Source organism: Rattus norvegicus, chromosome 15, assembly GCF_036323735.1.
Source record: "Rattus norvegicus strain BN/NHsdMcwi chromosome 15, GRCr8, whole genome shotgun sequence".
In the NCBI taxonomy this organism is placed as follows: domain Eukaryota; kingdom Metazoa; phylum Chordata; class Mammalia; order Rodentia; family Muridae; genus Rattus; species Rattus norvegicus.
Window position 1 is genome coordinate 80407079 of NC_086033.1, and position 17390 is coordinate 80424468.

Sequence of the window (17390 nt, forward strand, 5' to 3'; positions counted from 1 at the left end):
CTTGACCATAGCATCTGGGGAATTTTAAGCCCAGCTTTTCTGTTGAAAATTGAAAGCTCAGAGAAATTTACATGTTTCTGATACTTCTCTGCACATGCACAGAGTTATCTTCTGTATTGATCTTGTTGTGTTTCTCACCTTAGTGGGGCATTACTATGAATGTGCTGCTTGACACCATTACAAAAACACTTAATTGTATTTGATATCAGTTCTCCTATCAGCCTCTGTATGAGTTGCAATTGTCCTGTTTTGAAATATATTCCAATAGATGTTCTATAAAATATACTAAGTACATATCTATATTTTATAACCACACAATACAAGTAAGCTTCGTAAATTAATTTATCTAGTTTAATCTAGCTCTAGAAATCTAACAGATACTGATAATGTTCACTAAGTTATAAGGAAGATAATTGAGTTGTGTATTTTTCTTATTTTGTTAATCGAAATTCTAGAAAAGGAAGAAACCCTTTTTTTTAATGTTTTAATTCAATTAGAATGTCACTTTCTCCTTCTATTTCCTCTTTGCAGACCCTGCTTCCAGTTACCCTGCCTTGAAATACTTCATGGTCCCCTTCCAATTAATAGCCTCCTTTCTTATATTCTTATTGTATATCTGTGTGTATTATGTATGTTTTTATAGAAGTACATAAATATAACACATTGAAGACACTTTTTGTCGTTGGTTCTTATATAATTTCAAGCCTGAATAACTGCCTTCTATTTTTATTTTAGACAAACAATTGAGATCTAGCAGGCCTAAAACTTGACCTGTAGACCAGGGTAGCCTCAAACTCTCAAGTTTACCTTCCAAGTTAAAGGCATGTACATCACACACAATGAGAAATGCATCTATGTTCTAAATAATAATGTCACTTTCTATAATACCCTTTCTAGCAGGCAAAGTAAGGGCTCTGTATTCACTTTATTTAGTATTTCCAGATCTTTACCACATATGTAGTTGCATAAGAGTATATTACATAAATTTCTTTCAGATGCTCCAAATATTTAAGTACCAGCAATGCGATATGATCCTTTTGATCAAATGCCAACTACAGTTTGAATATTTGTTATGAAAGCTGTTAATTGGTATATGATTAGAGATAAATTGCTTTAAAAATAATCCATGGCACTTTGTCATAAATCATGTCATGATCAACTTTATCTTGATATAGTGTAAGAAAAACATATATACAAACACAATTTGTCAACATAATTCCCAGCATTAGAATACCATATGATGTGGAATAAAGTTAAAATAAAAACAGTAACCTCATACATGAGAGTGCTTGTCAATTGTCAAATTAGCATAACTTCACTTTCTGTGACAATGAGTAAAATAATCCCAATGATGAGTTAGTCCAACACCAGATATCGCTCCCTAGAGGTATTGAATCTTTCAATGTGAAAGAAAGAAAGAAAGAAAGGAAGGAAGGAAGGAAGGAAGGAAGGAAGGAAGGAAGGAAAGAAGGAAGGAAAGAAAAAAGGTCCTTCATATTCTAAGGACATATAGATATAGATATAGATATAGATATAGATATAGATATAGATATAGATATAGATATAGATACACTATCAATAAAAATGTCACTATGGGAATGGTAAATAAAATGTCTACAAAAATAAATTACCTCATGCCCAATAACTCTGGAAGAAACATGTTTTCCATAGGACGTTTTGAAATTGATCAGGTGTTAATAGATCATGAAGATGTTGCAAGGTCAAGTAATCACAGAGAATTCTGGAATTATTTCAACCACATCAGAATGAATCACGAAATGCTGGACTATTACATATTCATTCAAGTTTGATAGGTACATTCCTTTTTCTCCCTGATTTCCGTGATTTGCCAGCCCTGCATTACATGAGGCAAAGGAGATTGTGAGATACGCCAGATGTTTGATGCAATATGTAGAATCTAGCACGGGAAATTAGTGCAAAGATAGATTTAAGAGGATACGTGAGTATGTTGCCGCTCTTCCTCTACTTTCTTCAGACGCATACGTCTTTTACATAAAGGATAAAAGCTGCTTCCATAGTTAAAGGCTATTTGTAATTTGGAGAAAGTATCTTCTTCTCAACTTAGTTGTCCTTCTCAAAGCTGCTTCATTATTAGGCAAACCAATTAAGTGTGCTCAGAGTAAGCCACCTATGTTAAGTACACAATTTGTATGAAATTCTCTTCTGTTCATTACCTTTATGCTAGTGATTTTATTTTCCATGACTTGGAGTGGTGGGTTCATTTTTTTAATAAGAATTTTGTGTTAAAAATGGCATGTTAAAATGCCTGACATGAGAATTCTCAAACTGTCTTAACTGGATTTTGGCATTTAATAAGCTGTAAACTGCTGAAGCTATTTGCAGATGAAGTCTCATTTTTGTCCATCAGCAGGGGGCTGGAAGCATAATTAATTGAGTGAAAGTTAAAAGACGGACAGTGCAGCTACATTTATGCAAATACTGCAGCCGAACATCTAACAGAAGAGAAAAATAGCTTGCAACCGATTGGTGTAGTTTTGGGCCCAATTCCACAGGGCCCATTTAAACACTGCAGATTGTGCATTTGACAATTAAGACATAGTGTTTTATAATCCTGGCCGTGATGGTACGAATAGTAGGCAAAAAGTTGAAGTCCAGAGAGACTGTTCTATTTCAGCTCTTGCCTTTTTTTTAAAAAACCTCTCATGAATGTTAACATATACTTTCAAAAAATCAAAAGTCAGATGATGCACGTGTGTGTAACCATATGCCAGACTCTGCTGTTTGTTTCTCTTGTTCATATCCCAGGCATATGTACCCTTGCACACCAAAGATCCCATTTAATTAAAGTTAGTTAAAAGCTTAGACCGTAGAGATCAGGACAGATGCTTGAGATATTAACCTGGGCGCTGTTTGGGGACAGCGGCAAGCTTTTTCTGGAAGTCTGTGTCCTATTATATATTTTGGTAGTGTTTTTTTCCCAGTAGCTGTTTGCCTCAGAAGATGGCTGGGTTTTTTTCTTCTTCTTCTTTTTTTAATGGATGGGAAACATCCCCAAAGATCACAGGATATTTCAAATTGAAATTGTGCATATTCCTCATTTGTATGTTTTTCTTCATGATGAAGATCTGCATGACTACCTTAGTGATTGACTTCTGAGGACGCCTTTCTGCATGTATTAGAATCGCTGGTTATTTAGTAAGACACTGCTTCCCATACAGAAACTCCTTGCAGAGTCTTTGTTTTTACTCCTTGCATTTCTGTTCTCTTGGCAAATATGCTTGAGGTTTTAATTCGAACTGATTCAGAAGTCTTGGCAAGAGTGGAAAGTAGATTTATTAATGAAACAAGAAATATTTAAAGTACATGTGGTAAATAATTCTGTGTGTGTCTTCACTGTAATCCTGGAAAGACAGAAATTTTAGACATTAGAAGAAATGGCTTTAACTTAAGTCTCGAATATCATTAAAACTATATAGTTTTCTGAAAGATTGTTCACCTTAAAACAAATAGAATACACAGGTTGGGGGCTTTTTTAAAAAAGCAAATTTAAAAGTTCTGAGAAGAAAAAGAAAATAATATATAACTCCTTGCTATATTCGTAATGAAAAATTATAAAATGTTGCAAAAGTTATCTAAGCACATTTTTGTAAAAATAAAATGACAGAATGAAAGAGTAACAAGCTACCCTAAAGCAAATGTATACAGATGGAATGCTTTCTAAATGGATCTGTGTTTTACATTGTACACACTTAAAATCAAATTATACTCACGAAATATAGTATTATATCATTCAATGTTCTTTCATTCAAGTATCGTAAGTAAGGTGCAATAGAGACACTTTAAACACTGTAATATTCTTCAGGTCTAAAGTACAACTTCAAATTAAGCCTTAGAAATTCAACTTGCTCCTAGAAATACGGTCCATACTTTGTCATTTGCTTTAAAAATATTTCAAATACATATTTCTCTTTGCAGATCTATTTACTACACCGTGTTTTCATACAAACCGCTTAAAATATTTTTACAATATTTTAAAATATTTCTCTGGAATCGATGTTCCAGAGAATACTAACAAATTTGAGCGATAATCTTATGAAAAACTTATTTTCATGTACAATTCCCTTTGCAGAGGAAAGTATGACTTATCTTTATTAGTGTCAAAATAGTCTTTAATAAATAAAACTCTTCCCATTGCTTAAAAATTCTGGTTCTCCAGAAAGTGCCACGAAAAGTTACCTACCTTATTGATAACTATATTGTTTTTTACATTTTTGAGGTTATTTTTATATTGTATTTTTACCTGCATGTACACGGTTGTCTGTTTATATGCATGCACTGTGCACAAAGACTAGAAAAGTCCATTGGATCCACTGACACTGGAGTAACAGATGGCTGTCGGCCCCCATGTGGGTGCTGGGATTCAAACCTTGTTCAAGTAGAAGAGCAAGCAGTAGTCTAAACCATCTCTCAAACACCCAATAGTTGTGTTTACTTGAAAAAAATATGAAACGTTTTTATTATCCACTTTTTATCTAATATAAGAAAGAAATCTATGATTGCTTGATATGCAATGGTATCCTGACTTGACACTCTGGTTTTGTCTTACACAGGAATATGTTCACTAATCTGGTAAATTAGCAGGAGAACAAATATCCAAGATAGGCCTAGAGAAATGAAAATGCTTGCTCCTCCAAGGACATTTAGTACACCGTGTTATCCTACATTATGTATAACTTGAGTTATGGATTTACAAGTTAATAAGAGCTAACTGACTCAAATAAATACCAATATTAGAAAATATACAGTTCAAAAATTACTTCTTCCAACTTTGATTAGTCCTTGAAGAATATCTTACAATGCATTTAGCTAATACTAGATAAATAACACACACACACACACACACACACACACACACACACACCATGCACATGCACATGCACATACACATACACATATACACACATACATGCACCCACACATACACACACCACACACGCACACTTCTCTTCTTTTAGCTACCCTTTCTTCTGATCACCTAACTTTTATAGATGAAACGAACCAGCCAAATACCATTATTGTTGCCTATATACTCTTATTTATGAGACCTCCCAGCGGAATATGGTTGACATTTCAGGAACTGCATCTTAAAGAAAAATCTCTTTCTTCAAGAAGCTATCAATTGCAAATGGCTTCTCTGCTTCACTTTGTGCCCACCTTCATCGTCCATGCTGGGACTTTGAATGTCTTGGACTTCCATGGGTTTTGTATAAGCATGAATTCATAATGTTGACTGCTTTGAGCTCAAATGTGTGACTGCACTTCTGAGCTTAGAAAATTTAGGGCCTTGTCATCGTCCAGCAAGTCTGTGCCTGACGATCTTTCTACATCTGTTTTCCACAATGATCCTTGATTTTTGGGAACAAGAAGTCTGACATAAGTGTCATATGACATAGCTGAACTTTATACTTTCTTATTCACTACTCCCTGATAAGTTCTATGTTTCTGTGCTAATTTTCATTTACTGCAAAACTAAGCTTCTCTGATGATTAGTAGATATACTGCTGGTAAGGTATAACGATTAGTGAATAGGAGTCTGTTTAATATTATGCACACCATCAAGGTAATAATTTGACAGGTCCTTCCCACCCTATGACCTTTATGATCACAGTATCTTGGTATAGGTAATTGCTGGTTTAGATTTCAACATGTAGAAATGTACTAAAGTGAAATCAGAAAGTGGTTGGTTATTCCCATAACATCCATACCGCTACTACATGAGTAGTCATTGTAAGGCTATATCCTTATTGTACCTTGCAGGGTTCATAGCTGGCTAACCACATTTTCTTTATGTAGTGTGTCCAGTACTGTTCAGCAAAATGAAGGCTAATTAGTAGGCATGAAAGTTATAGGTGAGTACCTGATTGATTTCTCTGTGTTCTGTGACTCAAGTATGTTTTAATTTCATCAACAGAATAAGAGCACCAAGTTCTGGAGGATAAGAATAGCAATAACCTATCAGATTTGGATGTCTATATTAACTCACTTCCTAACAACTCAAAAAGTGATAATTTTTCATAGCATTGAGCTTATTCTTAATAAAGTCATGTAGGTTATTCATGGCCCTTTAAATTATTTTATATAGGTATCATCATCTGTGGGATCGACTTTATTATGAAATATTTATTTGAAGTATTTATGAAATGTTATGACAGAACATTCATGTTATATATGTTATATATGTTAAAATACATCCCCTTGTCTCAATATATTCCCCAGGAATGTTAGCAGAAAGGAATTTTTAAAATGGTAAACCAGTAAGTGTAATCTGGCATATAAAATGACTCAATTTGACAAAACCCAAAATATCATCTTAAAAGATGCATAAACTTTCACTTGAAAACATTAACAAACTTTCATGATAAACGTCCAGATGATTTCTTCATGTACTAGTATATTATTACTAAATGTTTGTAAATAATAATAAGTATAAAACAAGTATTGGTTAGCTGGGATCATTTCCTGTCTAGTTCTTCACATTTAGATTTATTACTTTATTTATTTGCATATCAACTGCTGTCCCCTTGCAGGCCCCCCTCCATAATCTCTCTCCCTCTTCCCTTCACCTTTTAGGGTGTGTTTTCCCACCCACTTATTTACTCCCACCTCACCACTCTAGCATCCTTCTTTGGGGTATCAAGCCTCCACAGGATCATGCATATCCTCTCCCACTGAGGACAGACAAGTAAGTCTTAACTAACCCAGACCCCAAGAAGTTCCCAGATACTGAGCCACCAACCAGGAGCATACACAGACTGGACTGAGGCCCCTGGCACAAGTGTAGCAAAGGTCCACCAGGTCTGGCCTCAGTGGGACAAGATATGCCTAACCCTCAAGAGACTTGAGGCTCCAGGGAGGAAGGAGGCCTGGTTGGGGGGACCATCCTCTCAGAGACTGTGGGGAGAAAGAATGGGATGAAGAACTGAGTGAGTGGGGACTGGCAGTGGGGCAATGGCTGGATTGTAAAAACTACTTATATAGTAAATTAAGAAGAGCAATAATATATAAATGGAACTTCTTGAAATGAAAAACTCCCTAGCAAAAGACGCCATTGTTCCAGTGAAAAAGTAATCTACAGAATGGGGAAATATCTTTACCAGCTATACATCTGAAAGACGGCCATTACTTGGAATAGAAAGCAAGCAAGCAAGCAAGAAGAGGGTATGAAGAAGAGGGAACTGAGTGACTCAGACACCAAAGAACATGCCTGGTATGTACTCACTAATAAGTGGATATTCGCCAAAAAATATATAGAATACTCAGGATACAGTTCACAGAACTCGAAAAGGTTAACAAGCAGAAGGGCCCAAGTGAGGATGCTTCAATCCTGCTCAGGAGGAAGAAGAAAACAGGATGGAGAGGGGGAGAAGGACCTGGGTGTAAGAGGGGAAGGAGAAGGAAAAGGGGAACATGATCAGATATAGGTGGGGGGGAAACAGGAGAGAAGACCTGGGGGCCATCACAGGAAATATGCAATCTCAGGGGGTGAGATCTGGGCATCCCTCTAGGAAATACTAGAGATTTGGAAGGTGAGAGAATCTCAGGACACAAAGGGAAGTCTCTTACATGGGAAGGGAATTTGTAGAGTCCACCTCCAGGAGAAAGTCATGGCATCAAATGTATGGATGGGGTTGCCATCCCACAGTCAGAAACTCTGACCTAGAATTGTTGCTGTCTAAAAGAATTACAGAGACAGAAATGGAGAAGAGACTGAGGGGAAGGTGAGGTCCATGACCAACCTAACTTGGGATCTATCTCAAGGAAAGGTTTAAGGCCTGACCCTATTACTGATGCTATGGTGTGTTTAAAGAAGGAACCTAGCATGGCTGTTCTCCAAGAGGCCAAAAAAAGCAGCTGACTGAGGCCGATGCAGATACTTACACTCAACCATTGGACTAAAGTTGGGCACCCCTGTGGTTGAATTAGGGAAAGGATGGGAGAAGCTAAGGAGAAGGCGACCCCATAAGAAGATCAGCAGTCTCAACTAATCCACACCCCTGAGAACTCTCAGACAACAAGCCACCAACCAGGCAGCGTACATGTGCTGCTGTGAGGCCCCAGACACATATATAGCAGTGAACTGCCAGGTCTGGCCTCAGTGTGAGATGTGATTAACCCTTGAGAGACTTGAGGCCCTAAGGAGCGAGGATGCCTGGTCGGGTGGGGAATATTCTCTTGGAGACGGGGAGGGAGGATGAAGAATGGGATAAGGAACTGGCAGGGGAACCTGGAGGGGGCCAGTGACTGTATTGCAAAAATAAATAGAAGATAAAAAGAAGATAAATAAGCACACATAGTAAAAGAAAACACATATAAAAATTTCAAACAACTATTGTCCGAAATTCACTCCATGTTTACAGCTTTTTTTACAGATGTCTAAATGGATTTAACATCTGCAGTATCTTGGACTCTTCATTGCAGTTAAGGACTACTTTCTTTCCCTCACAGGGTGCTTTTTTCTGCATTTGTTGCAGGGATTCTGACCCTGCTGCCTCAATGGCCTCAGTGGCCTCAGTGGCCTCAGTGGCTAGCTGGAGGGATGTGCCACAATCCATGATTGCAACAATCTTCCATCTTCTGTGTTGGAAAACTGGGCAAGATATAAGTGATGCTGCTAAGATTTACTCCAGCTTGGAAGAGATCTTGGAAGTAGGTACGAAACGAACTGGTCTTCTTTGGCTTCTATAGGCTGACTCTGGGAAACCATTTTTTCTCTACGATGGTTTCAAAGAATGTGTTGACCTGTAGGTTTTTTAGCACTGTCCTTCCAATGAGTGTGTATCTTCACAAGATGGGCCCTTCAGAGGATAAGGCCTGGTCCTCTGGGCATTTTCTTCTCTGTGTCCCAGAGTAAAGTAACCTGTTTCTCTTTAATGATGCTAACTTTCTTTTTAACAGTTACAGATACTTTCAGATGTGCTTTTTTTTCTTTTGTGGTCAAAACTGCTCTCACTCTTTTCCTCAGTAAACTGCACAATGTTATTCTTTTCCCTCTATCCCACAGCCTGCACTGTCTGAGCAGTAAGAAGTAGCTTAAATATTGCCCTATGCCGAATCTCCTTCAGTGAACACATTAGTCACTTAACTCCTGTATTCAGCCTTCTTAAGTTCTCAAGACACAGACATAATGCAGCCAGAATCCTTAACCAAATATAACATGAATGGCCTCTAGCCCACTTTCCAACAGTGTCCTTGTTTCTTTCTGAAACTTCATTAGCTAGCCCTATATTCTCCACAGTTTCTCCTCAATCTTAGATATTCACAGACCCACCAAAATGGCCCATTAAATTCTGCATATTGTAATGTTGTAGGGCTTCTGTGGTCCAGAGTTCCAAACTCTTACACATTCTTGCCATAAAACTTTTTAAAAGGCTTATGTCTCAAACAATCAGCTAGATCAGAGCATGGTCCCTTCATAGTATGATTTTTTTTGTATTGGTTGTTATTTGGCTTGATATGGCCTTCTGACAAATAAAGAGCCATTTCCAGGAGTAAGTTAGCTTTAGCTTACAGTTCTAGGGCATACAGTCCACCAAGGCAGAAGGTTGGCAGCAGAAGTTTCAGACAACTGTCTACATTACATATGCAGTGAGGAGGCAGAAAAGGAGAAATATTCATTCTCAACAAGATGCTCTGCTTTATGTCATCTGGGACTCACCACCTTTGGAAAGCTGAAGAGAAATTAGGATAAGTCTCCCCATCTTAATTAACCTAGCCAAGAAGATTCTTCACAAACATTTCAGGAGATTTCTCTCAAAAGGGATTCTAGAACCTACCAAACTGACAATAAACCATGGTAGCAATCAATACGGCTTTCACTAAAAAACCGATAAGAAATTGCCACAGAATTCAAAATTATATTTAAAAAGACTCTAAATATGAATTTACATAAACTGTGGAGAAAAATAAAGTTTCCCTAAATTGATATCAATAGAGAATGAGAAAATTATGATCTTGAAAAATGAAATATGCTAATGATTGCACCTTTGCTCTATAAGAATGGCAAGCCTCTGTGTTAGTCACTTTTCTTGTTAGTGGGGCCAAATCCTAGACAAACAGCTTAAAGGGCAAAAGGTTTGTTTTAGCTTAGCAGCTTAAGAGATTATGCTGCACTGTGACAGGGGTTGTGTGTTTATGTTTATATCAAGTTATAGTATATTCAGGAACAAAAAGTGGACAAGAAGTTGGACCTGGCTAGTTTCTATACATCTTTTAAAACACTTTATTGCATAAACTTGTGGCATTGAATTAGAGTATAGAAAATTTCAGCTAAGAAAATCACATAACACTTATTTTAAAAGAATAAAAATGTAATCCGTTATAAAATAAATAGTAGATACTTTCCTACTTACTTCAATGGTGCAATCTATACAGTGATAAAAGATTTATCCTTTTTTTCTTGTTTTCAAATGAAACAAAGTTTGAGAAAATGGAGTTTTGAAAAGTTAAATTTTCTAGAATCTCTGAGTAGTTATGACTCAGCTCATGTGTTAGCCTCAATTAATAAACAAAACAAACAAGTTCTAGCCCGAGGAAAAGAAACAAAAGGAAAAAGAACCAACATCTGTCTTTTAGTGTATATCCCTCTGGGATAAGTACCAGTTAAAACTACTTTTAAAAGAATGGCAATAAAATTTCAGCTGCTTGTGAGTTAGTCAAGCTTGTCATCATTTCCACATCCCACCCCCTTGGGAACCTTGGGAAAAAAGAACAAGATGAAAACCAAAATTAGATCTAGTTTGTTGAGTTCGCTCTATCCAGGTAGAACATGAGGCTGCAAATGGTATGTTTTAAAGAAATTCAATGCAATTTACCCTACTGAAGCAACAGTACTTTTCAGAGTAAATCATAATATAATTACTAAATAAATGGAGGATCGTTCAACCTCTTTTAATTGTTTGAATAAAACTGTTATTAAGTTATACATCACTGAAGTATAAAAGTACACACACGCGCGCGCGCGCACACACACACACACACACACACACACACACACACATTTCATGAGAGTTTTCTAATTTACTCTTCCAAGAAGAGTGTTAGATTGGTAATTAATTTTTCTATTATATAAAGAAATTTAAACATATTACAAATAGTAAATCTGTTTATAGGAAAGTATACATCAGTGATCATGTAGATTTTATGTGCTTTTCCCTTCTTTTTTTCCCATGGTTTATGTTCAGATATTATGTAAAACTGAACTCAAAATAATGGCATATTAAAGAAAGTTTACACAATTGATATCAACTAATCACTTTGTGCTTTTCAAACTTTTTCAATCACTATAAATTAGAAATAAAATATTAACTAATGCATGAAGTTCACAGACTATTCTTAAGTTACTACACTTGAGAAGAGAAAGGCACATCTGATGTCAGGCCTGTTGGTCTTCAGGGAAAGATCTTAAATTTATTGAGAGCTATCATAATAAAACTCCTTTTAAATTGGGTGGACACTCTCCTGTGTTGTATATAATTCCTTTGTTTCTTTCCATTACCCAGAATTGGACCTAGGGCATTAGGCTTTCAAGGAACCACTCTACTACTTTTCCATGTGAAATCTAAGAGGCTTGACATCAGATATTGCCTTTTTTATTTTCCAGTCACGTATCTTAAACAAAATCAATTAACATATTCATGAATTAGCTAGTATATTACTAGTAACTTTTAGTAAGTAAAAATTTGTATAAATACTGATTAGCTGAGATCAAATTTTCTGTCTAGTTCTTTTTATTTAGATACTTTTTATTATTTTATTTATTTACATAATAAATGTTGTCCCTATTTTTGACCCCCTTCTCCATGAGCTCACCACTGCATCCTTCTCCTCTTCACCTCTAAGAGCCTGCTTCTCTACCCACTCATCCTCTCCACCTGACCCCTCTACCGTCCACCCTCTGGGGCATCAAACCTCCACCTGACCAAGTGCATTCCCTCCCACTGAGGCCAGACAAGGAAATCCTCTGTTATATCTGTAGCAGGGGCCAGGAACCAACCCATGTATACTCTTGGTTTTGTGGCTTAGTCTCTGGGAGCTGTAAGTATCTACTTAGTTGATATTGTTCTTCTTCTTATGGGGTTGCAGTCCTGTTCAACTCCTTCAGTCCTTCCCTTAACTCTTCCTAAGGGATCCTGGAGCTCAGTCCAATGGTTGCCTGTGAGTAACTGCTTCTGTCTAAGTCAGGTGCTGGCAAAGCCTCTCAGAGGACAGCCATGCCAGACTTCTGTGTGCAAGCACAATATGGCATCAGCAATAGTATTGTAGCTTGGTACCTGCACATGGGATGGATCCCATGTTGGGCAGGTCTCCGGATGGCCTTTCCTCCAGTCTGTGGTCCATTTTGTCTGTGCATTTTCTTTAGACAGGAAAAATCCTGGGACAAAACTTTTTTTTTTTTTTTTTATTAACTTGAGTATTTCTTATATACATTTCGAGTGTTATTCCCTTTCCCGGTATCCGGGCAAACATCCCCCTCCCCCCTCCCCTTCCTTATGGGTGTTCCCCTCCCAACCCTCCCCCCATTGCCGCCCTCCCCCCACCAGTCTACTTCACTGGGGGTTCAGTCTTAGCAGGACCCAGGGCTTCCCCTTCCACTGGTGCTCTTACTAGGATATTCATTGCTACCTATGGGGTCAGAGTCCAGGGTCAGTCCATGTATAGTCTTTAGGTAGTGGCTTAGTCCCTGGAAGCTCTGGTTGCTTGGCATTGTTGTACTTTTGGGGTCTCGAGCCCCTTCAAGCTCTTCCAGTTCTTTCTCTGATTCCTTCAATAGGGGACCTATTCTCAGTTCAGTGGTTTGCTGCTGGCATTCGCCTCTATATTTGCTGTATTCTGGCTGTGTCTCTCAGGAGCGATCTACATCCGGCTCCTGTCGGTCTGCACTTCTTTGCTTCATCCATCTTGTCTAATTGGGTGGCTGTGTATGTATGGGCCACATGTGGGGCAGGCTCTGAATGGGTGTTCCTTCAGTCTCTGTTTTAATCTTTGCCTCTCCCTTCCCTGCCAAGGGTATTCTTTTTCCTCATTTAAAGAAGGAGTGAAGCATTCACATTTTGATCATCCGTCTTGAGTTTCGTTTGTTCTAGGGATCTAGGGTAATTCAAGCATTTGGGCTAATAGCCACTTATCAATGAGTGCATACCATGTATGTCTTTCTGTGATTGGGTTAGCTCACTCAGGATGATATTTTCCAGTTCCAACCATTTGCCTACGAATTTCATAAACTCGTTGTTTTTGATAGCTGAGTAATATTCCATTGTGTAGATGTACCACATTTTCTGTATCCATTCCTCTGTTGAAGGGCATCTGGGTTCTTTCCAGCTTCTGGCTATTATAAATAAGGCTGCGATGAACATAGTGGAGCACGTGTCTCTTTTATATGTTGAGGCATCTTTTGGGTATATGCCCAAGAGAGGTATAGCTGGATCATCAGGCAGTTCAATGTCCAATTTTCTGAGGAACCTCCAGACTGATTTCCAGAATGGTTTTACCAGTCTGCAATCCCACCAACAATGGAGGAGTGTTCCTCTTTCTCCACATCCTCGCCAGCATCTGCTGTCACCTGAGTTTTTGATCTTAGCCAATCGCACTGGTGTGAGGTGAAATCTCAGGGTTGTTTTGATTTGCATTTCCCTTATGACTAAAGATGTTGAACATTTCTTTAGGTGTTTCTCAGCCATTCGGCATTCCTCAGCTGTGAATTCTTTGTTTAGCTCTGAACCCCATTTTTTAATAGGGTTATTTGTTTCCCTGCGCTCTAACTTCTTGAGTTCTTTGTATATTTTGGAAATAAGGCCTCTATCTGTTGTAGGATTGGTAAAGATCTTTTCCCAATCTGTTGGTTGCCGTTTTGTCCTAACCACAGTGTCCTTTGCCTTACAGAAGCTTTGCAGTTTTATGAGATCCCATTTGTCGATTCTTGATCTTAGAGCATAAGCCATTGGTGTTTTGTTCAGGAAATTTTTTCCAGTGCCCATGTGTTCCAGATGCTTCCCTAGTTTTTCTTCTATTAGTTTGAGTGTGTCTGGTTTGATGTGGAGGTCCTTGATCCACTTGGACTTAAGCTTTGTACAGGGTGATAAGCATGGATCTATCTGCATTCTTCTACATGTTGCCCTCCAGTTGAACCAGCACCATTTGCTGAAAATACTATCTTTTTTCCATTGGATGGTTTTGGCTCCTTTGTCAAAAATCAAGTGACCATAGGTGTGTGGGTTCATTTCTGGGTCTTCAATTCTATTCCATTGGTCTATCTGTCTGTCTCTGTACCAATACCATGCAGTTTTTATCACTATTGCTCTGTAATACTGCTTGAGTTCAGGGATAGTGATTCCCCCTGAAGTCCTTTTATTGTTGAGGATAGCTTTAGCTATCCTGGGTTTTTTGTTATTCCAGATGAATTTGCAAATTGTTCTGTCTAACTCTTTGAAGAATTGGATTGGTATTTTGATGGGGATTGCATTGAATCTGTAGATTGCTTTTGGTAAAATGGCCATTTTTACCATATTAATCCTGCCAATCCATGAGCATGGGAGATCTTTCCATCTTCTGAGGTCTTCTTCAATTTCTTTCCTCAGTGTCTTGAAGTTCTTATTGTACAGATCTTTTACTTGCTTGGTTAAAGTCACACCGAGGTACTTTATATTATTTGGGTCTATTATGAAGGGTGTCGTTTCCCTAATTTCTTTCTCGGCTTGTTTCTCTTTTGTATAGAGGAAGGCAACTGATTTATTTGAGTTAATTTTATACCCAGCCACTTTGCTGAAGTTGTTTATCAGCTTTAGTAGTTCTCTGGTGGAACTTTTGGGATCACTTAAATATACTATCATGTCATCTGCAAATAGTGATATTTTGACCTCTTCTTTTCCGATCTGTATCCCTTTGATCTCCTTTTGTTGTCTGATTGCTCTGGCTAGAACTTCAAGAACTATATTGAATAAGTAGGGAGACAAAACTTTTAAGATGGCACCATTCCTCAAATGGGGGCCATAACTCTCTATTGCATTAATCTCTGGTCATCAGCGAAATGTACATCAAAACAACCCTAAGATCCACCTTATACCAATCATAATGGCTAAGGTCAAAAACACAGGCAACAACACAGGCTGGCAAAGATGTGAGGAAAGAGGAACACTCCTCTATTACTGCTGGGATTGCAAACTGGTACAATCACTGTAGAACTCAATCTGGCAGTTCCTCAGAAAATTGGAAATAGTTCTACCTGAAGAACCAGCTATACAACTCCTGGACATATACTAAATTGATGCTCCAATATATAACAAGGACTCATGCTCCACTATATTCATAGCAGCCTTATTTGTAATAGCCAGAAGCTGGAAAGAAACCAGATGTCCCTCAACTGAAGAACAGATACAGAAAATGTGGTCCATTTACATAGTGGAATACTACTCAGCTATTATAAAGGAAGACATGATGAATTTTTCAGGTAAATAGATAACTTCAAAATATCATCATGAGTGAGGTAACCCAAGCACAAAAGGACACACATGATATGTACTCACTGATAAGTCAATATTAGCCAAAAACGTCAGAATACACATGGTAAATCTCATAGATCATATGAAGCTTAACAAAATGACCGAAGTGTGGATGCTTCCATCCTTCTTAGAAGGGGGAACAAAATTATTATGGGAAACTGAAGGAGGGAGGGACCTGGGTGGGAAAGGGGAGGGGGAGTGTAAAGGTGGGGGACAGGATCAGGTATGGGGGGAGAGAGGATGGAAGCCCAGAGGGCCAGGAGATTGAATAAAAGTATAGATTGAATAAAATATGTAGCAGTGGGGGGCTGGAAGTATAAGAAGAACCTCTAGAAAGTCCCAGACACTATGGATGTGAGATACTCCAAGGACCCAATGGGGATGCCATTAGCCGAAATGCTGAACAGTGGAGACTTGAAGAGAGCACATTTAGAGAGAGCATATTTAGAGATTTGTATGTCATCCTTACTTCTTCCTAATTGTCTTAATGAACACTACTGCCCTTAGTTTTTGTTTTTGTTTATTATTCTCATTTATTGGTTGGAGAATATTAGCTCATGTTTCTCTTATAGGTTGCAACATTTCAAAGAACTGTAGTGTCCAGGAAATGAGGAACAAATGGTTGTTAAACAAGATTTAAATAATAATCTTTTCATCTCTAGTTAATAAATTAATTAACCTCATTAATTTCATTGGTGCTTTAAAGACCAGTATGAAGCTTGGTAACTTATCTTATATCCCACAATCCCATTATGAAAGTTATTACAATGTATAGAATCCATCCTCAAATAATCTGTCAGTTGACTAAAAACAGCATCAGTTATACGTTGTGTCTTTTTTTTTCTTATTAGTTTTTATTCATAATCATAAACTTAACTTTGCAATCCTCCTAGACTTGAAGGGGAATGAAGATAATATGGAACCCAAAGAACTTCAGTGAGAGCAGAGATTACAGGGTATTGCGAGCAGATGGGGTGGGGGCGCTCTCCTGAGCTACAGAAGGAATGGTTTGATGGGTAAAATGCCCGCAAATCAAAGAAACTAAGAGTTGTCCACAGTCGGAAATGGTGATCTTCTTGCTGGTCTTGCCATTCCTGGACCCAAAATGCTCCATGGCTTCCACAATGTTCGTGCCTCCTCTCCCCTTCCCAAAGACCACACACTTACCATCCAGCCGCTCAGTCTTGGCAGTGCAGATAAAAAACTGGGAACCATTTGTGTTTGGTCCAGCATTTGCCATGGACAAGATCCCAGGACCTGTATGCTTCAGGATGAAGCTATCATTCTCAAATTTCTCTCCGTAGATGGACTTGCCACCAGTGCCATTATGGCAGGTGACCTTACCACCCTGGCACATGAATCCTGGAATAATTCTGTGAAAGGAGGAACCCTTATAGCCAAATCCTTTCTCTCCAGTGGTCAGAGAACGAAAGTTTTCTGCTGTCCTTGGTACTTTGTCTGCAAACAACTCCAAGGAGACGCGGCCCAAGGGCTCGCCATCAGCAGTGATGTTGAAGAACATGGTGAGGTTGACCATGTCTGCAGCAAGCGACGAAAAGCAACAGCGGCATCTGCCACACTTTGTGTCTTTATTAGGATGTAATACACATACCAATATTAGAAGGTACAGTTACCTGTAATTCTTAATATCACAATATTGAAAGTTCAGCATTATTTTATTAAAATACCTTCCTAGTGCTTTTCTTTCTTGTCATCTGTTTCTACTCCTCCCTCCTTCAACAGAAATGAACATGATTTACACTTTTAGATAACTGAATATTATGATATGACAAATGTTTCAGTGAGAGACTAGAAAGTTTCCTATCCATGGATCCAAAATATCCAATACACAGA

The 17390-nt window shown here is 38.0% G+C and overlaps 1 protein-coding gene across 1 annotated transcript in view; it reads right to left on the minus strand.

Annotated features, from left to right (window-relative positions):
• Positions 1 to 17106, minus strand: part of Ppial4g (peptidylprolyl isomerase A like 4G) — an 823057-nt gene extending 805951 nt beyond the window's left edge. Inside the window, exon 1 of the mRNA XM_341363.7 lies at positions 16342 to 17106. Within this exon, the coding sequence (XP_341364.2) occupies positions 16486 to 17073 (588 nt within the window). The 5' untranslated portion in view covers positions 17074 to 17106 and the 3' untranslated portion in view covers positions 16342 to 16485. The remainder of the gene's footprint in view (positions 1 to 16341) is intronic.
• Positions 17107 to 17390: the final 284 nt, after the last annotated feature.